The sequence below is a fragment of the Falco punctatus genome (assembly GCF_963210335.1).
Source record: "Falco punctatus genome assembly, chromosome: 4".
Taxonomy (NCBI): domain Eukaryota; kingdom Metazoa; phylum Chordata; class Aves; order Falconiformes; family Falconidae; genus Falco; species Falco punctatus.
In genome coordinates, this window is record NC_137583.1 from 99344587 (window position 1) to 99366434 (window position 21848).

At 40.7% G+C, this 21848-nt stretch overlaps 3 protein-coding genes across 4 annotated transcripts in view; 1 reads left to right on the plus strand and 2 right to left on the minus strand.

The window, feature by feature from the left end:
• ACAD11 (acyl-CoA dehydrogenase family member 11) overlaps positions 1–18145 on the plus strand; it is a 33984-nt gene extending 15839 nt beyond the window's left edge. The window contains exons 14-20 of the mRNA XM_080387229.1: positions 11733–11799; positions 13295–13380; positions 13575–13646; positions 14525–14679; positions 16538–16654; positions 17108–17217; positions 17734–18145. Of these exons, the coding sequence (XP_080243355.1) occupies positions 11733–11799; positions 13295–13380; positions 13575–13646; positions 14525–14679; positions 16538–16654; positions 17108–17217; positions 17734–17848 (722 nt within the window). The 3' untranslated portion in view covers positions 17849–18145. The remainder of the gene's footprint in view (positions 1–11732; positions 11800–13294; positions 13381–13574; positions 13647–14524; positions 14680–16537; positions 16655–17107; positions 17218–17733) is intronic.
• ACKR4 (atypical chemokine receptor 4) lies at positions 1840–11726 on the minus strand. Its single transcript, XM_080387283.1, has 2 exons — positions 6810–11726; positions 1840–3915 (listed from the first exon to the last, which is right to left on the minus strand). Exon 2 carries the CDS (start codon positions 3906–3908, stop codon positions 2835–2837), a length of 1074 nt encoding a protein of 357 aa, XP_080243409.1. The 5' UTR covers positions 3909–3915; positions 6810–11726; the 3' UTR covers positions 1840–2834.
• A 1376-nt stretch (positions 18146–19521) lies between the features above and the next one.
• The window catches only part of DNAJC13 (DnaJ heat shock protein family (Hsp40) member C13), a 55504-nt gene continuing 53177 nt past the window's right edge, over positions 19522–21848 (minus strand). For both annotated transcript variants that reach the window (XM_080387160.1, XM_080387159.1), the window contains one exon: positions 19522–20370. In XM_080387160.1, coding sequence (XP_080243286.1) covers positions 20273–20370 — 98 coding nt within the window. In that variant the 3' untranslated portion in view covers positions 19522–20272. The remainder of the gene's footprint in view (positions 20371–21848) is intronic.

A 21848-nucleotide genomic window follows, 5' to 3' on the forward strand; every position in this document is an offset into this window, starting at 1 on the left:
TGGCTAAGTCTAGCATTCTTTCCAAAAACTGATAAACCAAAAATATTTATGCTCCATTTCTGAGATGGAAAAATGTTTCTTCTTGAGTAAAGGTAATAGAATGTGAAATAAGGAAAATAGCTGAATCAAGCTTTTTTTTCCTTGAAACAAACTCCAAGACTCGAATCCGCCTTGCAGGTTTGGGCCCTTTTTAGAACCTCTGAATTTTGTTTCTATCAGGTAACTTATGTATTTCTGTAAGGTTTTAGCCTTTAAACTTTGTTCTTATGAAGCTGCCTTTGGGAGCTTGTCTGTGAGGTTTGAGTATATTGTGCAGTTACAGTAGAATTTGGCTGCTTTTTAAACTAGCCTGTGATGCAGTTGAACTGGATTTTCTTATACTGTACTTTGCAGAGAAATCAATGTATTTGTACCATAAGTAGTATAAGTCCTTGGTACTGTAGCACTGTTACATTTTCACCAAAACATACGTGACAACAACTTGAAAATCATCATTCCCTGGGAGTCTGGAAGCCAACTAAATACAGTGAGGTGCCAACTGGAGTGAAACTTGAATGTTTCATTTATGTACCTTGTGAGAGTGGCAGCTACCTGATACACGCTTGTGCAATACCTAGACTTACCAGAAAATAGGGCTCTCTCTTTCCTAGTACTGCAAAACGGGCAGCAAAAGGTGTCATGGTATCTTGTCTCTTGACATGAGAGCGTTGCTTAACTGCTGGCTGCTACCTTTGCTCTGGATCAGTGTTTCCCAGCTGTGCATTGCAGTTCCTAAGGTAGTAATAGGAAAGTTTGTAGGAGGTCACACACAAAAATATTATTCATAATATTACTTATGTGGATTAAAAAAAGGAGAGTAAACATAAGAGAGTAAGCATGATTTGGTTTGTCTTATTTCTGATCAAAATAACTAGGACAGTCAGGTTTGTATAAAGACAGATGCTTAAAGGGCACCGCAATTTCAAGAAGATTGAGGAACACATACGTGCAGCGCAGAGTCTCCTTTTCAGCCTGGTTGGTTTTTTTGGTTTCGGAGGGTTTGGGGTTCTTTCTTCCTTTTTACTGTGAGTGGGACTTTAGGACCTTGGGCATTTGGGAATTCCAGAAGCCTGGCAGCCTGGTCAGAATGTCGCTCTGGGTGCAACCACTCTGTATTTGTGAAGACAAGTCATAAATCACGTATGGAAGGAGTCAGTTCCTTTGTGGAATGGGTGCTTTGCATATCTACAGTAAATCCAGTATGGCTTAAATATGTCAGATTTATGGTGTATGTGTAGACCATCTGTCAAGCACTTCTGACTTGTCTGTTCACACCCTAGTACTTTGTAAAATACTGGGCAGAAATTCTGTAAGCTTTTGCCATCCAGAGAGAAGAGGCTTGTGCTGTGTTTATCCTACTGTTGTTCCTTGTCTGTCATTTTAGAGCTTTTTCTTCCAGTCCATAACTGTGTAACTAGCAACAGTGTCTAGGAATAAGACACTCATGTTGGCTTTCATAAGCCATAGATCAGGCATTTTTTCAGAGCCCATGAGGTGTTTGAAGGCAGGGACAGTATGTTGTAATACCACTTTGTTCATCTTGAAAGCTTATCTTGTCAATATATGCTTGCAGACACTCATGGAAAACTGCTGTTTTCCTGGCATCCTTGCCAGGACTTTGGCAGGGGATGACCTTGGTACCTCTCCATGAGAAAACTGTAAATCCCACTGACCATGAGGTCCATATTGAGTCAGAACCTCAATTGTTCATCAAGCAAGCCCTCCAGCTTGATAAATTGATAAATGCCTGTGAAGAGATATATCAGTATCTACTAAAACAAAGACAAAGGCACGAATAAATGAAAGCGTACTTGTATTCTTTGATTTTATTTTATCTCCATATATTTTAGCAGATACAGTTATTGTAGTGTTTGATTCATTTTACAAATTCTGACTAGAAATTTCAGGCCCTGTATCTGAAGATTAACTTAACTTTTTGTTACATTTCTGCCAATGCTTTAACGTTACTTTGTATATTTGACACTGCGGTGGCATTTACAGAGATCTAAAATGTGCCTCCCAGGGGGCACCGGGCTTGTTGAAGTTTAGAGTGAGCCAAAAAGGAGAGGTTAAAGGTCATTTTTGGTAGTTACTGAGAAGGATTTACTGTTCGTTGTGGAGGATGTTGTTGTTGCTATATGTATGCGGAATGACATACAGAATGGGTTTTTTCTCCCCTCCCTCTCTCTCAGTTCTCAGCCATGAACTTATACCTCACTTCAAGCTGCAAAAGTATATGGAATGATAGCAGGGGAAAAGAAATGGAACTGACTTATTAGGCAAATGTGCGAAAGTTTTACAGAATAGTTGGAGAAACACAAGATTATTAATTTTTGGTACAAAAGAATCTGTACTGCTATTTTATTACTGATGGTTCCTTTTTCTGTTTTATGTAGATGTTTGCACGTGTACAGATTGTTCACTACACAGCTATTTAATTGCCTGCTACTGTGACACTTGTAAAGTTACATCTTGGGATTTTTTTAGGTGTTTGGGGTTTGTTGTAGGTTTTTTGGGGTTGGGTTGGGTTTTTTTCTTTTTTTTTTTTTTTTTTTTTTTTTCTCCCTACTAAATAGCTCTAGCAGTTTCTAGGAATTTCAGGATTTAGTTCTCGCCCGATGCCTAATTTTGATCAATATGTTCCACTTGGAACTGCACTGTACTGTCTTGGCTAGTCTGCAGGTTCAGAAATTCATCTGAAAGTTGAAATGCAGTGAAAAAGCTGCTGAAACAATACCACCAGAATTAGTAAATAATTCCCTTGGTTATATAAGATAATGAAAGTAATGGAGATGCTATATAGTGAAACTAATTGTTTCTTCAGTGTGGTCTTCATAATTCATAGAAATTTCTTCAGGTCTTCCATTCTGTTGTTGTCTTCTCCAGTATCCATAATTTTTTGCGATTTTCATAATATGCATTTTAAAAGAGGCACCCAGAAAGGCATAGAGAAGAGGGTTCAGGCAGGTATGAAACAAAGCTATGCTCTTGGTGACCTGGAGTGCAACATCTATGGTTTTGCTTGCATCACAGTCAGTAATCAACATATAGATGATATCTATGGCTCGCCAGAGCTTAACTATGTTGTAAGGTAGCTGGGTGATAATGAAAGCAGCCACTACTGCCAGCAGAACCATAAAAGGTCTAGATTTTTTAACATTTGCAGATCTAAAGATTGCTCGAGCAGTAGCTGAATAGCAGATCAGCATTACTAGGAAAGGAAGCAGAAATTCCAGGATAATTTCCAAGATTTGAATGGTTGCTTTTAGGAGTGTTTCCATGTTCATTGGAAATACAGGAAGGCATTCATTCCTGTCATTGTGTTTCTTGACTTGATTAAATATCAGTTCAGGGATACTGAGGAAAATAGCAGACAGCCAGACACAGATGCAGGTAACACTGCAGTGTTTACCAATTCTTCTATGACTCTGGGATTCGGAAGTGGCCTTGTACCTATCCACACTGATACAGGCCAGGAACAGCATGCTAGAGCTGAAATTCATGGTGTACAGAGAAGAAGTGAGCTTGCACATTGAGTTTCCAAGTTCCCATCCCTGCACTGCATTTGCAGCCCAAAAAGGGAGTGTAAAGAGCAAGAGCAAATCAGCAATGGCTAGGTGCATGATGTACACATCCGTCTTAGTCTTCGGTTTCTTGCAATAGGCATAAATTGCAACCACTAATGAATTTCCAGCAACTCCAACAGTGAAAGCCAATGCATAGAACACAGGGAGAAATAATTTACTGAAATTTCTCACATCACTCTTTTCACAGAGAAGCTCATATGTATTGTAATCTGTTACAGAGTTGAGATAGTCTTCTTCATCCTCAATCCAGTAATCGGTTGAGTTATTCATATCCCAGCCCATGGCAAAGCTACAAGACACAAGAAAAAGCAGGGAAGAAGGGAAAACCAAACAAATAATACTGGGTTTACATTTTAAAAATTCTGTTGAAGCCTAAATCCCTTGCTCAAGGTTGCTTACACATTTTAAGTTTAAAGAAGTTGGATACTGAGAATATATTAAAGTAGAGCTAGACAGTGATGGAGGCAGAACAGACTGTCTCACATTCTTACATCAAATAGGGTAACTGACTACATCCGCACATGCAATACAGAGTAAAAGGGATTAAATTTAAATGTTTTCATTAACCTTAGTGTTTGAGATTGCAAGGTGCTTGGAGTGCACCTCACTGGTCTCCACCTTTCAGTTGAGGAGCCATCATTGCTTAAACTGCTCTGATGGAGTTACGTTTAACAATATTAATTGCAAAATAAATGTGTACCTTTGTAGGGTTGAAATTACACCTTCCTCTCTACAGTCTATACAAAGCAAAGATGTACCAGCTGAAGGCTGTAAATGCTATTACAATAGAGTGCATAAGGAATACTAACAGGTTAAAGCTGAGAGGCAAGCAGAAATATTCTGTGCCTACTGTCATAAATTTTGGCAGATCCGGGATACGAGTGTAACATAGGGAGAGTGTGCTTGCTTGTTTCTCAGGCACACATATACATGCCCATTACATAAAGCACAGCAGTAGAGTCAGTTGCTGAACAGCAGTAGAACAAGCTTAGTTTAGTCTCCATCCCACACAGCGAGCCATGCCCATGTGGAATTTCATACAGAATCAAGTTGCTGTGGGTACACTGCAATTTACAGCTGGAGAGTTCTCAGGATGATATGTCAGAAAGGAATCTTACTGCATACAAAGCTGCCCGCAAGTACCCAAACAGCTCAGAGACTCTCCTGTTTTTTCAAGTACCGTCTCATGTCAAAGTACTCTGTAAACAACTAAGGCTGTATTCTTGCTGCCAGCTTAGGTTTGAAGTTTGAGAGTTCTTATCTTCAGATAAGTCTTAAGCAAGTCATGTCCTATGGTATTCTCTTCTTTTCCTGTAATTGTGTTCATTGACTAATTTGCTGAAATTCTTTCTGTTGTCAACTACAGTCCAGCAGTGCCCTGTTTTCTTGAAATAAATGGGATTAAGATCTCTTAACAGCTTTAGCAAAAAGCAGCTGAGAATTAAAAGCACATCCCCCTTTCTCATCATCTGCAGTGTTTCGGAATTTGAGGCCAGCGTTACTGAAAGCAGATTCTTATCTGCTATTCTGCCCGAGAGCTACAGTTTGGCTTTTTCAAGCTTCAAAAGTTCCAAATACCATTTCTGTTTTTCAGGGTTTATATGAAGGGTTGGCAAACCTTTATTGTGAACAGTATCTCTTAAAAAAATGTTAATATATTCTGTCTGCCAGGAAAAAATGATTGATCTTGTATTCAGGGATGCAGACCAATTAAATAGAAAGGAATGAATAATATCTACTTTTGCTTGATATTTATTTTTTTGCAGTGAATCTGCAATCTAAATTTTTTTTAAAGTGTGTTAGAAATGAACTGTTTGGTTTGGCTTCATCCTTAATGACCTCCTTGGATTACTTGGTTAACATTTCAAACCACTTCCCATTAAACCTTAAAATGGATTACTTTTATTTTAAGTCTTGTAATCTGTCATTTACTGCTGCCTAAATGAGGTGTGCAGAATGGAAAAATACAGTAATTCTATTTATTATTTCTGTGAGAGATGTCTGTTCTATGCCTAACAAGCTATTTTAGCAGGATTTTTCAGCATGGGTAATCTTTTGCAGCTTTATGGTACTTAGAGGAGAGATTCAGAGATCAGCAGCAAATTTATCTTTTTTTTTTTTGTTGTGGAAGAGAAATTGCTGTAGGGAGAGTTTAATCCATTTAGCCAAGATTAGAATTAAAATAAAAATGAAACTGAAAAGATTTACTTGTGGTCTAAAACACTTACTGCAGAACCCATCTGGGAATGCTTAATCAAATTGTATCACTGGCAAATTTGCTTGAAAGACAAACAATAAACATTTCAGTGCAAACTTCAACAAGTCTGCATATCGCAAAGAGGTTTGGCAGTGGCGAGGAACATGCTCTGCTGCCTTGATAGGCTTTTGCCTGACCTGAGTTATTGACAGAAACAAAGTTACCTAAATTCTAACAGCTGAAATTTCTCCCATAAAAACACAGTTATGTTTTGGCTAACATACCCATTCATGTTTGTCATTCCTGTTAATCTTTTTTCTGGGGCGCATGTATACATGCTCATTACATAAAGCAAAGCAGAGTAGTGCCGTGGGGTGCTGAACAGTGCTGGAACAGGCTTAGTTTAGTCTCCATCCCACACAGTGAGCTGCCTTAAGCCTATGTGGAATTTCTTACAAATTGCTGTGGGTACAGTGCATCTTACAGCCAGAGACTTCTCAGGATGTTATGCACAGAAAACATTCTTATTGCATACAAAACTGCCCGCAAGTACCCAGAACAGCTCAGAACCTCAGCTGTTTTTTTCAAGTAGTGTTTTCTAAGAGATATATTAATAGATATGTTAACAGACAGCTTGTATGTTTTCTTGTAGAATTACTCCAGCCTTACATTTAGACACAAATTCATTGTTTCTGTGTGTTTAAACTTGACAAGGGATTTTATGAGTATTCATATACAACATTCAACATGAAGTTAATATCCCCAGTTTAAACAGACAGGGTTTTTTCTTCTTTAATGAATTAAAGTTTTCTGTTCTTCTGCTAAACAAATCTAATTTTAAGACTGGAAATGAGCATGTGCCTTAGTGAAATGACGTATTTCTGTAAAGCCAACTTAACTACATTAAATCCTAGCTCTTCTCTATGTAAACAAGGTAAGTATATCACACATAATATACAGAGCAGTAAATATTAAAAAAAACTAACCTCCTTTTGTCAGTAGACTAGTAGCCGGTACTGCAATAGAGATGTGCTTCAGTGAAATGATCTGAATTGGTCTGACACATTGCATTTTGTCTTCAAGCACCACACCCTCATCTGGAAGTCAGTTGCACTTTCATTTTGGCTTGTCAGTTAAAAAAAATTAAAAAAAAATAATCTGGCTTTCCTGGAAACTTCTCATGTTGAACACATCCATTTCCTACATTCCTCCCTGTTCCAACCAGAATGTGAGTGGAAGGTCAAGACTCTCTTACTATTTCACTGTGGTGTTGGTTGTTTTATTCTTGAAAGTCTAAATATTTTTTTTACATCATCAAAAGGCTTTTATCAACTCAAACATTTAAAAGGTGAAAAGGAGAGAAAGAAGGGGAGGTCTGCCTGGGGCAGAGTTACCTGTAGGGAGTCACTATATTTTTGCCTCAGGGGACTACTGTGCATTTAATGGCTGCCTATATAAGGTTTTAAGGGATCCTTATATTCCCTTTTTAATTAACTTTCTAGGGGATACAACGGAGAGATGAGGTTACTTTTTCTGAGATGGTGAAGGTTGCTGTTTCAGTATGTGGTACTAAACAAAACCAGGAAGATGACAGGGAAAAGATGTGAAAGCACATGGTAAATTGGCAAGCAGAGTATAAGCAGATAGTCCTGCACCCTGTAGGTATTTTTATTTTATTTTAGAGGAAAGGGAAGATGAGGAAGTTGTGCCATTTACATGCAGACATTAGCATTTCTGCACTGAGGCATGAATCTACCAGTGCTAAGAATTCCTAAAATGACTGGATCTTGCTTAAATTTCCACAGTCTCTACAGCTTCAAATTGGTCTCTTCTGCAGAGTACCTTGTGCAGACTGCCAGGAGCCTTCCATGGTCTTCCAGAATTTTTATTTTGTTTGAATTATCCTGTATCCTGTAGCAGTCTAATGAGTTTCAGTAAATGCAATATTGAAGGCCAACAATAGAGAGAGATTTTGAGCAGACGGAAGTCAGGTTTTGCTTTGTGATACATTGACTAAATGGATGCACGTGCCATGGCTGGATTAGCCATCTGTCTGTTCTTCAACTATTTTGGAATGTGTGAAAGGAAAGGTTTTTCAAAACGGGCAGCTAAGAATGTAATGGGCAGGCGTTTCCCACATGCTTCTAGCTTCATTTGAATTCACAACAAGAAAGAAAAATGGGTTGGAAGAGGCATTGGAATCTAGAGAAAGAGTGCTCCTACTATTTCTGAAATGTGTTTATCCTGAGTTATCACAGTACTTCACAGCGGCAAATAAGACATTTGTGTTGCTTCCAGCCCATCTGCTTCTTGCAAGTCCTATCATTGCTTAGATGACTGAGCTATATCTCTTTGCGATAGGTGAATCTCTCAGTTCTGAATAGGCTTTGTCTCAATACGGTCCCCCACAAGACAGAATAATCGGGCTAGGACTAAGAAAGCTTCCAGGGAAATATCTCTGTGTGTTGCCTGCAGAAAAGAAGACTGTGTTACCAGTGCCTAAGAGGCCCTGTGGCCAGCCTGTAGGAACGCTGTTCATGTAAATCTTGTGCTGTTTATTACAGTGCCCCAGCTCCTTGTGACTTTGCAGGGTGCAGGGAGGACAGAACCTTCCAGTCAGGGTTCAGAAGTAATACTGTTGTGTAATACTACATTTCAGTATATGGCCCTATAGGCTCAAAAATAATAAACATCATAAAATAAGTAAGAGTGAATGCAGCATGACAATGGATCTTGTTTAACAAAGAAGGACTTGTGGCTGTGTAAAAGTGGGATGAAGGTGAGGAAAAAAAGATGCTTAAACTCAGCAGCTGCTGTCACTGGCACCATCTGAGACTGTGCGCCCTCCTGGGAACAATTAGCAGCCACATTCAGTGGCAGGACATAGCCCTTGCTGATTAGCTGCAGAACCCCAGCACTGACTCTGTCTTTGCTGGTTGTAGCAAATTTGCTTGCAGCTACGTTATGATCTTTGTCATATGTGAACCAGATGCTCAGCAGCGTTATCTGGAGAAGACGAGATAAAAATGTGGAATACATTGTGCTAGTGGATAGAAATTACTGCAGGCTCTTGGGGTGTCCTCTTTGCTCCTTCAGAAGATTCCCATATGACAACAATCAATACCGTGCTGCCATCCACCCTACTCAGTCCGGTTTCTTCTTGTAGGAGAGTCCAGAATATGTGTTTATCAGTGCCTTTCTAGGAAGCTGCCAAGTCTGTAATGTCACCACAGTCCTCTGATCTTTAGCAGAGTGAGGTAACCCACTGGGCTTACCAATGCAGCACCAATATGGCAAGAGTCATAGTTATTCTGAGCATTCATGCAGTAGATGATCCTGTCTTAATCACCTTAGACAAAAATTTGAAGACTGGACACTGAAAAATAGCTAATTAGGCTGCAAGAATTAAGTGCTATTGGCTTCTGAAACCAGGTTATATGGCAGCTTCTTTAAGTAAAGGTTGTACTGTCCGTCTGTGCCACATTTAGTATTCTCCACCAGAAGGAACCTGTGTAAGTTGATTGTGTGAGGATCAGTAATCTTAAAGCATATTACACCCCCTGACAGCAAAGACTAGGCTTTGAGTAGGATTTTGATCAACCCTCTTAGCACATTGAAAAATATAGTCTTTGCCTATGTAGGTGCCGTGAAGAGTTAAAAAATGTAATACATTAAACTTACGATGTTTCCCAATGTAGCAACATTACAGTTTAAAAGTTTTGGATAGGTTGTGCAGACATATATATGAAAAAGCTTCTTAAAAAGCTTATCCATACGGAAATATGTTTAAAACTGACCTTCTAAAATCTCTACTATTTCTATTTGGTCAGTTGTGCATTTCTTGCAAAACTAGTGTCTTAACTCCTGCCAAAAAGTCAGGCTTCGCTGACTCTTCTCCCCCATCCTCTAGCAGCTTCTTTGAATTCTGTAAGTGTTGTAAAAATGCCATTTACGAATCAGAGGTTTATTCCCTCCAGGCAGTCTGCATTTCTTCCAGAGCACTGGAGTCTGAAAGACTGAAGTCTTGCATTAGACCAGAGTGTTTCTGGTGTTTATGGGTCAAAGCTGCATAAAATTTGCTTTAGGTTTTCAGGACTTTAGAGTCTAAGGAATGCCTTTGCTGTGTTCAGATGGGAAGAAGCACATAGAAACAGAGGTATTAATTTGCCTTCCAGAAACTTGTACTAATGATTTAGAGCATCTAACCAGATGTCTGTCTCTCGGTGAACTACTCTCCAAGTTCAACATGAAAGCTTCTTTGGATTTTTTTCATACAACACAGTGAAATTTGTCTTTTCTTGAAGCAGGGATGTGGCTTGAGGATTGTTTACGAAATAGTTTGTGAAGATATTCCAGAAAGTCAAAATGTCTTTTGTTGTAAACATCACTTCAAGATAAATGTTTAGAAAATACCACTTTTGCAATTCTTTACCTTCTGTGGAAAAGGAGAAGAGTTAAATACCCCTTAAGAGTTGTAGCATTTCTCTTTGCAGGACAGTACATTCCAAAGCATATGTTGTGTTATTTTGGGGTTGGTCACGCATTTGTAGTTGCCCAAATGAGCCAACTGTTTGAGAGCTACCTCTGTTTTTTACCAAGCTGATTTACCTCCTCCCCAACCCAGCTTTTCACTCAAATATTTTAGCTCATTAGCATTGTACAGCTCAAGGGCCACGAATATAATCCCACTTCAATAACAATGGGTGAATAGCATGTTGCAAAGTTTTGCATATTGCATATTACAGGAAAGTAAACAGCCAGCGGTCTGGCCCACAAAACAGGCAGTGTTTATCAGAACAAAATAAATCTGTCTCCCGCTTCCCAGCCATCACTGTGACTGTGTTTAGGAGGAAGTAGCTCAGCTCAAAGCCAGGTGGTTGTATTGTTTAGACCAGAGGTTCCCAAACCTTGTGATAGCAGCTGCCAGAGAAGTTAAAAAATCATCTTTGTTTCTGACCTCAAAACAAACCAAGTTGGTGCAGATCAAATCTTGAATTGTATCTCTGCAAAGCTTGTCACCTGCATTGAGATAGCAATAAAAAAAATACTGTTTGTTACATATGTCAGGTGTAATCAGGTTTTTCCCAAGCTCCCTAGCTTTGTCATCTCTGTGAGACTTTGAAAGGAATGAGAGCATGCTTTGGTACTAAGAAACTTTTAAAATAAAAGGTTGTGAGGATTAAGACTCTTGGAAATAAGATGCCATTTTAATTAATGGTAGAATCTTCTTTAGGGCTTGTACATTAAAGTGTTAGCTTTACGCTACAAAGACACGTAATGTTATCAATGCCTTTAAGTGCTGGCAGATTATTTTCAGGCAATGATTTCCATTCGGATACTTCTTTGGAGCGCAAACTAAAATTACTTGCATAAAGGGGGAAAAAAACATTAATTCCAGAGAATTTACACTGAAGTAGTAGCAAAGCCATCATCATAACCCTTTGACAGCCTTATTTGTGTAATTTGGTTATATTGTGGTCAGCATTTCATTCCCACATAGATTCTCCAGTCTTTATAGCTGTAAGAAGGTTTACTTTTGAAATGGCAACATCTCAGCTTGAGGTGTGCTTTCGTATCACATAATGGAGAAAGAAGTAATTAAATTCCATTTCAAATACCTTCTTGTTCTCTTTTCATAGGAATAGATGATGGAGCTTGGTCCTTGAGGATTTGGATGTTTGGTTTTTCATTGTTCCCCTCCTCACAAGTCAATTCCCTTTTCCATGTTAAGCAAGAAGGTGTATTTTGTTTGTCTGATTACTCAGAGTATGAACACTGAAGTAGATTGCATGCTTTTGCTCCTGTGTCATGAAAGGAAGGGAGTAAGATTTATTCGTATGAAACTTCATTGGATCCTACATTGAGATTTTAATATTGAAAGCTATTATTGTGTTTGTGGTTTTTTTAAGGTGCTGGGAATCCAAATTGCAAAGTTGCAATTGTAATGGGCAAAACCAAGAACTCCTCAGCATCCAGGTAAGGATTCATAGGAGAGTGGAGAATTACCTAGAACTTGTTCCCTGGAGGAATCACTGCTTGCAAAAATTTTGTTAAGTGAAATACCATGAACTGCCTTGATCAGTTGGATGTGCTCATGAATTACAGGGCAGTTTTAAACCTGTGCATGTGTCTGTTGCTGACCAAGCTCCTGTTTTGCCACCAGCTGCTGCTGACTGAAGCCTTTCAACCTTACCGCTGTCACCAGCTTGCGTTGGCATGCTTCCCCCCTTGCACTGGCACTAGCTCTAGTGTTTGTTTGTGCAGCTGTGTGATGAATTGGATCAGGAAATTTTGGGGGTTCACTAACTTTATGTTGGCCACATTATTTCTATTCTGCATCAGTTGTTCCACCAACAACTATCTCTGGCTTGCAGTTTATTTCCAGAATGTAGCATACAAAATAATTAACAAGAGGAAGAATTGTGTGCTTAAATGATAAAAACCCAAAACTTTTGGGGTTCCTGAATGGAATGAGTACCGGTGGTACATCAGAGACCTGAAGGTATCTACTGTTTTTCACAAAGTTATCTGTAGGCGTAGAAAGTTAAGTTTGAAACATGGGATGCTTGTTATGTGAAGATGTGGGAGCAGACAGCATTGTACATCGTTAATCAGACCTACTCATTCCATTCCTATCTGTGTAATATAATACTTCCCTCTTCATGTTTAAAATAAATGTTGTTGTTCAACTCATTACCAAACTAAAATTGCCTTTTACAAAAACTTACGCAAATGATGAATAAAATGCTTCGTGACTGGTTCCATTAAAATCACACAGCTTGTAATGCAAAAGAAGTGGAACTTCTATATCTCCGAGTTGGATTTTAGCCCAAATTCCACTGATTAAGTTTTTAGATTTGGCTAGGTTCCGTTGACAAGTAAACACTAACTTACTTCCAGCCTACAGCAGGGTTTGTGCAGCGGCTGTGCAGACAGTGGCATCTGTAAAGCTCTTGGAAGCTGAATGCAAGTTCTTGGAGGGGATTATGTGATACTGCACTTGCTAGGACTTGCAACTGAATTCAGGGACCTGAGATGTCACCTCCTGTTCTGTGTGACTAATAGCTGACTTTAAATATTCTGAAGGAATTTAAACATTGGGATTTTTTTTCCTAAACTATAAGCAAACCAAGATGATGATGATGATAAACATGTTTTGAGAACAAAAACGAAAGGTGGTGGCGAGTGCGGGAAATTGACTGGGTGATGCAGAAGGGACAGAAGCAGTATTTTTACAGTTGTGGTGCATTAGATGCTGGTGTAGTACCTTTTAACTCGTTGACTGGTGATTCAGGGAGTGTTGAAGCATGCATGCCACACTGCATGCAGGCAGGGTGGCTGCAGTCAGTAGAGATAAATCTCAGTATTGGCTTTATGTGATGCTAAATTGAGGATAGAAAATAAAAGTGGTGGGAGGGAACAGAAGGGAGACTCAAAGTTAATCATAACGTGTGCATTTTGTCTCGATCAGGTACAAGCAGCACAGCATGATTATTGTTCCCATGGACACACCAGGGCTGAAGCTGATAAGACCCCTCTCAGTGTTTGGCTACCTGGGTAGGTGGTAACATTTATCACCTATACGTGTATTAATTTGTTAGTACTCTCAGAAGCTGCAGTAATACTAATAAATGTTGTACATGAAATAAATAAGTGAAATGCATGTAATAGAAAAAGAGTTAGGAATTGAAGACCCATATTTTTGTCCTCCTCCATTTTACCCTGCTGTTGTGTCTTCTCTATCCCTGTAGATGAGATCCATGGAGGACATTTTGAGATACACTTTAATGATGTGCGAGTACCTGTCTCCAATATAATACTGGGTGAGTTTCAGTATTAATTCCTTTTTAATAAGTACAGTAATGAGCCAAGTTTTATGAAACGGTGGTTTATTTTATGAACCTGCTATGGTCAGTTGACTGCTATGGTCAGTTGAGCCAGGGTCTCAAACACGTGAGGGGGAGCCCACTCTTCCTTTAGCAGTCTACCTGCTGCTTGAATGTAACTTGTTCAGAGCAGAAAGGTAAAGGAAGGAAGCAGGGCAGCTGTAGCTGTCACGTGCAAATCACTTCCCTGAAGTAGAGCAAACCAGAAACTGTCAGTGGCATTCTATGTCCAAACTGACTTCTCACAGACTTTACAGACTTCTAAAAAGAGTGTTCTGCTGTAGTCCACGGCTGTCCAAGCCTGAGTGCCTACAGACTTAGCAGAATGGAAAAAAAAAAGGAAAGAATGAGCAGGCCAGCATGTGACCTTCTGCAGGGAGAGTTTTGCTCTGCTTCTCTCACTTACTATAAATCCTGATTTCTTCTGTCTCCTCTCTGCTGTTTTTATTTCACTGAAAGCTTTGGGGAGTAGCCTTAGGACCTGGAAACCTCCGAGTCTTACCCCCAGGTTCTCGTACCTCATACCAGATCTCATGGATGTATTTTTCAGTTAAGATTAACACTTAAATTAAAACAGGTAAATCAAATCCTCTCAGAAACCATCTTAGGAGTGTGCTTGGTGCTATAAGTGCTACTAACTGTCTGTCAGTACAGATTTAGTTGGAGTAAAAAAACCAACAGTTCTGTAAAGTGTAAAATAAATTTTTAAGAAGATTGCTTCTAGCTCTGGTGCTCTGAAGCCACTTCTGCTCAGAACCATGGATCATGTCAAGGGGCAATTGAGTCTGCATGTGCCTGTTTTTCTTTCCAACCAGGTGAGGGCAGGGGGTTTGAGATCGCTCAAGGCCGGCTTGGGCCAGGCCGCATTCATCACTGCATGAGGTCCCTCGGTGCGGCTGAAACAGCTTTAGAGATCTTGTGCAAGCGTGCAGCACAGAGAGAGACTTTTGGGAAGAAACTGTATCACCATGTAAGTATGTTCCCTCTGTCTCAATTCACGTGCTCCCAACATCACCCTTTGTTTTGCCCACACAGAACGTTGTGACTCTAGTAACAGGCACTGCAATAGGTGTGCCCTAACCTTGAATTCATAATGCTATAGGTGGCAAAGGAAAAAAATCACAGTGCGAGAATCCCATTTTTAATTATAACCTGCAGGATATTTCCCCCCCTTGCAATGAATTGGATATTCTTTGCTGGATTTGAATAGGGGTTTTGTCACCATGGGGTTTTTTCTGCTTTCACTGATCAGTTTGGACAGGTATTTTTTCAGGCATACAGGTTACGTTTCTGTAGTTAAAATGTGAATTCACCATTTTCGTGCATTGATTTTGTCACCTAGATATCTATGTTCGTGCTTACCAGAGACACTCAAGGGTCTACATTTGACTAAAAATTTTACTTCTCTGATGAATTATTTGTACTTATGGAACTACAGACCAAACCAAGGCCATGTGGGGATTTTTGGTCTTATTTTGCTCTTGAATTGAAATACTGTTTTGTGAGGGAGAGCTTGCAAGAATAATAAAAAAATGACAGTCTGCTTTTTATAGAACTGTCAGCATTTAGTAGTTGGCCCATCCCATTTCAAGAGTTCCTCAATCTTATCCAAAAGCTAGGATGACTTTATCGGAAAAAACAAGTAAAGGCAACGGAAAGAGGAAACTGAATTAGTGTCTGGCACAGGTTATAGAAAATTGTTTGTACAGATCCAGAGGGAACAATCTTACATATCCATTTTCCAGTCATGTCATTGCCAAACTTCCATTCACAACTGTAACCTAGAATTAATGAGTTGGATGAGGTGCACTCTTGTTTCTCAGAAGCTCATAAATGTAAAACCAGTGTTTGACAGAGCCACAGGCAAGACCTGGAGGCCAGCTGCATAGGCCACATACATTCTCCACAGCTCTAGGACAGCTAGAAAGAGGGGATGCTGCCTTGGCTAACAGGCTGACTCGCCACTGCCCATGTGGAGTTAGTCACAGCCCTGGGAGCTGTTGGCAGAAGTGTCAACGCCTCCACGCAGGTTCCAACCACCTTTGCTGGCATGGGCTAAGCTCAGCCCCCAGACTTTGCACTGAAGCAAGTGCTGAGCATTAGCTCGTGCCTCCTGCAGCTGCCACAGCTACCGCATCCACAGTCTGGCAGGAGCGTGAGCCTGAGGCTGGCTCAGGCTCCAAGCAGCTTTTGCACGGACAGGCAGCACACGTACTTTTTTTCCCGCTGTGGTTTGTTGGCTGCAGATATGGATTAGCTAAGCGGAGCAGGGAAGGGCTGCCAAGACTGTAATTTTGGATCAAGTGAGCTGCTGATTTGTCATCCACATGAACAGACAGATGCAGCAGGTACCACCCTGCAGCTGTTCACCAGTAGTTCAAGCAAAACACAACCACTTTCTCTCCTCTTTCACAACTACCCCTCACCCCCCAATTTTCGTATACTGGGGCATGTTACACAGAGCGGGTTGTGAGTCATGGTACTGGGTAAAGGAAAGCAGGGAGTAAAAAGCAGGCGCTGAAGGGCTTCAGGAAAATGGCTAGCAGTGCGTCTGACCAGGAAATGAAAGTGTACCAGAATGGGGAAGGTCTTCCCCTTTTCACTTTTTCCTGCCAGGAAGAGAACTGCTCTAGCTTAAGTATTTGTCAGTCAAGTGTTCTCTCTCTTTTTTCCTCATTAATTAGAGCACATGGCAACGAACTATCTGTGATTTGCACAAGAGCATCTCTAAGTGGCTGAACCTGCAGATGTGGAGGAAGAGGGCCATCTTCACCCAGGGATGCTGGGAGGCAGTGACTGACTTTATTTGTTGGCTTTGGTTTCTGCAGGAAGTTGTTGCCCACTGGATTGCTGAATGCCGCCTTAGCATAGAACAGGCTCGACTGCTTACTCTAAAAACAGCCAGGAGGATCGACACATTGGGCAACAGAAGAGCAAGAAAAGAGGTAAAATTTCTTTTTGGCAGCCTTAGGCTAGGACTTGGGGGATGCAGTACCTCTGCATTCAGCTGGTCGAACTACAAGCTAAAACATTTTTAAACATGATTCTTCTAATTGTAGAGTATAACTTCACATTGAAAAGAGGCAGCCTTAAGCTGTGCTTTTGATTGTCACAGGATTAGAAAGTGTTCTCAGTTTAAAACTTTGAGATCAATGTGATAAGGTATTTAAAAACTGAAGTAGTTCAAGAATTGCTTACTTGTCTCAACACAATGAGATAGGTCTGGGTGACTGGGAACATTTTCACCTTACCCAGGGAACAGAGACAGCAGAGGTCTCCTCAAATCCAAAGAGGAAGGAATGTACTGTGAGATACCAATCTTCAGAAGCACTGTTAAATAGATACATATTTTCACTTGCTTGTGGAACTATCACCGGTAATGTGAGTTCTCACCACAGGTAGCCATGACCAAAGTGGTTGTCCCTCGAGCTGTGCTTAAAGTGATTGACTGTGCAATCCAAGTGTGTGGTGGAGCTGGAGTTTCCCAGGACTTCCCTTTGGCTTCTATGTGAGTAAAGAAAACTTACCTGTAGAGTCCAAGTATTGCTTTTAAGGCAAGTTGGTAACAGTAGTACATCTCTTTCACCTCAGATAGCCCAAAATAATGGTCTGTATACCTTTCAGCTATAAAGGTTAAGACAACTGTTTTCATAATTCAACTCCAGTGCAATTGCAGTGCTTTACCCTTACGCCTGCCCTGCCAAAAAACCACCACCGCCACACAAACTGAAAACTGGCACTAGACCTAGTTCTTAGCTTTAGAAACAGATTCTCTGTGCTGCTGATTAATATTCTCCCTTAGGGCCTTGGGGAGAGGCAAGCCTTTGGAATTTCCAGCCCACACATCTCAATCCTGCCAGGAAGGTTTTGCTGTAATATCTCCTGTGTGATAGCTCTTCTCACAGATACTATTGTTAAGAGGGTGGCTGTGGCAAAAACAGTACTAAAGAACTTCTGCTGTCAGAGTGGCTTGCTACTGTGGCACGATTAGAAATCTACCCCTAATTTGGCTCTTCTGACACAGGTTTGCTTCTATACGGACCTTGCGTATGGCAGACGGGCCGGATGAAGTTCATCTCTCCACAGTTGCAAAGTTAGAACTACTTGATCAGTCCAAGCAGCTAACTGCAAAAATCTAATGTCAACATAAAGCCATCTGAAATGGTTGAAAGACTTAGAATTTTGTTCCGTGCAATAATGTTTAAGGTAAGATAGAATGAATATAAAAACTTGATTCTAGCTTGAAGCAATACCTATTTGCTCACTTTAAGTATAGTAATTAATTACAAGTAATCAGGAGTATAGTAATTATAATTTTTTTAAATTTTTACGCTTTTTAAATTTACACACTTTTAAAAATTTGCAGAATGCCAATGTTAATACCAGAATTTGTCTGGGTTCTTTATAACATGAAATAAAGACTGTTTTCAAAGAGGCCTGAAGTGCTTTATTTGCTCTGAGCCAAAGCCGCCTTTGTCCTTTTATTGTAGGCAAAGTAGTTTTGATTTGGCAGTTTCACCCCATTTTGTTTATTGCAAGCTAGGATAAACTTTTATTTTTTTATTAAATGAGACTTAAACACTTGGGTTAATGCCTTTCTTTTCCCTTTCCCAAGCTCCCCTGCAGTCCAACACCCTCCTGCCCAGTTCCTGCTCTGAGCTGCCATCCTTTGCCCTAATGCTATGCTCAGTCCTTCCCCCACCTCTCCTCAAGGGAGGCAGGCTGGGGTCAGGGTGTAGCCGTTTGCCTGCTCCTCCTCACTTTTTACTCCTCTACTTGCTTTCTCCAAATAAATCTTCTCACATTTTTCCTTAGAGGTGCCCCTTTTGTCTTCCCTTGCATCTTTCCTTTTGTGCATCCTCACACAAGTTGTCTCCTGGCCCCAGCTGCTCCCATTCTTTCTTAAATACATCTAAGCACAGGCAGCACCTTCCCCTCTGAGGGACTGAGTTTTGGCTGGAACAAGCTGGGACCAGCCCAGGGCAGTTCACAGCCACCTCTGCTACCAAAACAGGCTCTGCCATTTATGCCCAATACACCTCTGTGATGTTCTCAAAGGTCAAGAGTTTCTCAGCTCTGGTCCTGTAATGACACTTTGACATTAATTACAAGAACTTCTCCATATAGTAACAGCACCAGGCAGCTCACAGCATACTGTGCCGGCAGTAGATCTACTTCCTATAAAGTTAGGACAATCACTTTTCAGCTTATACGAGGTTGATCAACAATTATCTTAATAATACAAGCTTTTACTTCTTGCATGAGCAAACAAACAACCCTAGCATAGCGCTGGAGCTTGGAGAGAACACGCTGCCTTTGGCTCCATCTTCAGGATGAGCCTGCAGCCAAGTGTCCATCGGAAGGGTGCTCCAGCTAGAGCTGCTGAAGTCAGTCAGGGTGGTTAGTTTCAGAGTACCTAGAACCACATGCTTCCCACAAATATGTTTCTCTCATCTCCGTTCATTATACCTAAAACCAAGATTATAATCTCTTTTTAGAAAGCAATAATTCTTCTTTGTATTTCCATCCATCTTAAGTTTCCTCTTGCTTCCTGCCTGGAATGCTTCTTAAGAAGTCAAGAACAGCAGCAAGTCAGTGGCTGAAGTGCATTTCAAGTACAAAACAACCTGTGCTGTACCACTGCCTGTGGTTTAGGAGTCAGCCGCCTGGAGCAAAACATCTGCACGCTATCTTTTTCCAAGCAAGAATGCCCAGGAATCCTGTTTAATCCCACGGAAAATTAAGGTCTCTGGCTCACCCTCATTTCCCACACCTTCAAAGAAATCTACATAAGAACACCACCTTTATCTCATTAACAAGGCTCTTAATTCCCTTTATTTTAAAATTTTATGTACATATGAATGATCTGTATAATGTACACTCAATATAGAAAGTTTTTATATACTGGATAATGTATAGAACATTTCACAATTACACTAATTTCTTACATAACATGTCAACTTTAAGGTTTTTTGCTGAAGCTTTGTCAATTTGGTCAAGCCAGTTATACATATGAATGTCTAAATCTGTTTGATCTCTGGGAAGAAGATAATGTTAATGATTAAGGACATCAGTGAACTGGTGCAGGGCCAAACCCTTTACGTGTCATGTTCAATGGGAGTGATCACATCAGACCGGGAAAAGAAGGGATGCCCTTTCAGGGGGGGTCAGTGAGGTCAAAGTGATTTTAGCCCAATTCCTCTAGACTGTAGCTCAACTCCAGTCATGCTAATTAATAAAATATAAAAACTAGGAAAGTTTGATTCACAGTCTTGTAAACAAATACAAAGGAACAAAATGTGCTTACGTACAACAAGAAAAAAAATCTTGTGTACCCATTTCAGTTGATCCACAGAGTGCTTTCTTGTATTACAGTGTGATAGTTAGAATCACCAACTTTTTCCTAAAAAAACCCAACAAAAACAAAACGGTCATAGAAAAAGGAATAACACTGTCATAAACACTTGGAAAGGCAGTAAGTTCACTTCAATGTGTCGGAGGAAAGTGCTGTTCCTCATCACTGGCCTGTCTGCCTTTGTCTCTTTCACAAGGATTTCCAGTCCTTAGCTGACATCTCCCACTTCGTTGTCTACTGGGGGTGGTACACTGGGCATTACAGATGATGTCGTCCCTGCAGTAAGGTAACCAGCAACTCCAGGGCCTTTTGGGAGAAAAACAACACTGGTGATTAGTTTTGAAGCTAAGGAACGATTGCACAGCTGTATTCCCTCTGGTAACACCCAAATCATCCAGAGTCAGCCAGACACATTAAAACAAAAACATTTAACAGTTTTCATTTAGATTCTTTGGAATCCAGGAACACTAGGAATTAAGGCATCTTAGTGGACTAAGCGGAGTACCTTGTGGAAGCCATTCTCTGACTTGCTTTATTCCTATTTATTACCAAGTAAGTTACAAAAGCACCCCGACCACCACAGTTACCCATCTGACCTTCCTCCATGGAAGTGGCAGTAAAGAGGGGTGGCCCTCCTTTGCTCAGGGAAGAACCTGCTGCCAAGGTGAAGTGAGTTGAGGCATGCATTCCACTGTTGGGCTCCACATCTATGCTTTCAGTGTTGCAAACGTTTTCCCAGCTGTATGTTTAAAGGAAGCTCAACAGGCTGCTCCATGAACGAGCAGAACTGCCTTATGCTTGTCTAGGCAGCTCTTTGTGCCTTCAGTTAGAAAAATTAACAGCATTCCCAGGGTGCACAAACTACTGGAGATACAGAACTCCTTCCCATTAATAAGTCTCCATGACTGTTACTACAGGGGCAATCAGGTCCGCACTGCAGACAAAGCCCCTCTCCCTCAAAGCTTATAGTCGTATAGCTTTCCACAACTCCTATTGCGGCGTGAGGCGTTTCAACAGCAACTCTTAACAGATCAATGGCTGTAGAAAACTGCCAACTTGCAGCGTGTTCCTGCATCAATGCAGTGATCAACTTGGTTTGAGACCACCAGCCTACAGTGCCGATCTTTAACATGGTAAGTTCTGCTGGGTCCTTTACCCTCCCCCCTTATGTCATCCGCGCTGAGTTCTCCCAAATTTACTGCTCCTTCATGCCCCACCCTCCCTTCTCACACCACAGCCTGGAGCCAGAACATCACAGCATGGTCTGTCTCCTTACAAAGAGTCCTATACTACTACTGCAAGCAGGAGAGCAAAGCAAGCAGTGACTTTTGGTAAAAACAAAAACAAAAACCAAGCTCTCTGGCTTCAGAAGGTGACTTCTCTTTGCCAGCCCATCAGTGGCACTTGTGAAGAGCCAGACCCACTGCTACATGTCCTAGCACCAAAATTCCACTAGTTCTCTCATCGCTCAAACTTTTCCATTCAGAAGTTTAGTTCACCTGTAGCCAGCAAGTCTCAGCCACTGCAGTTGTTAGTTTTCTGCTCCTGTGTGCTTGAAGGCAAGTTTATCCGTGTTTTGCAGTTTGGGACCACAAATTACAGTTCTATGACATGCACCTGTTACTCGGAATGCAGCAAGTGCAGCATGCATTTTGCAAGATGGTATCTACCTGCTTTAGAGAGCTACACAGAAGTTAGCAAGCTGCCTGGCAGAGCAGATCTAAAGCCCGCTTCTCAGGTGAAGGGGACTGCTGCCAGTTAGAAGGGAAGGAGAAGAGACACCT

Coding starts and splice junctions, on each gene's coding strand:
- ACKR4 (XM_080387283.1), bottom strand. CDS start 3,908: ATGGGCTGGGATATGAATAACTCAACCGATTACTGGATTGAGGATGAA.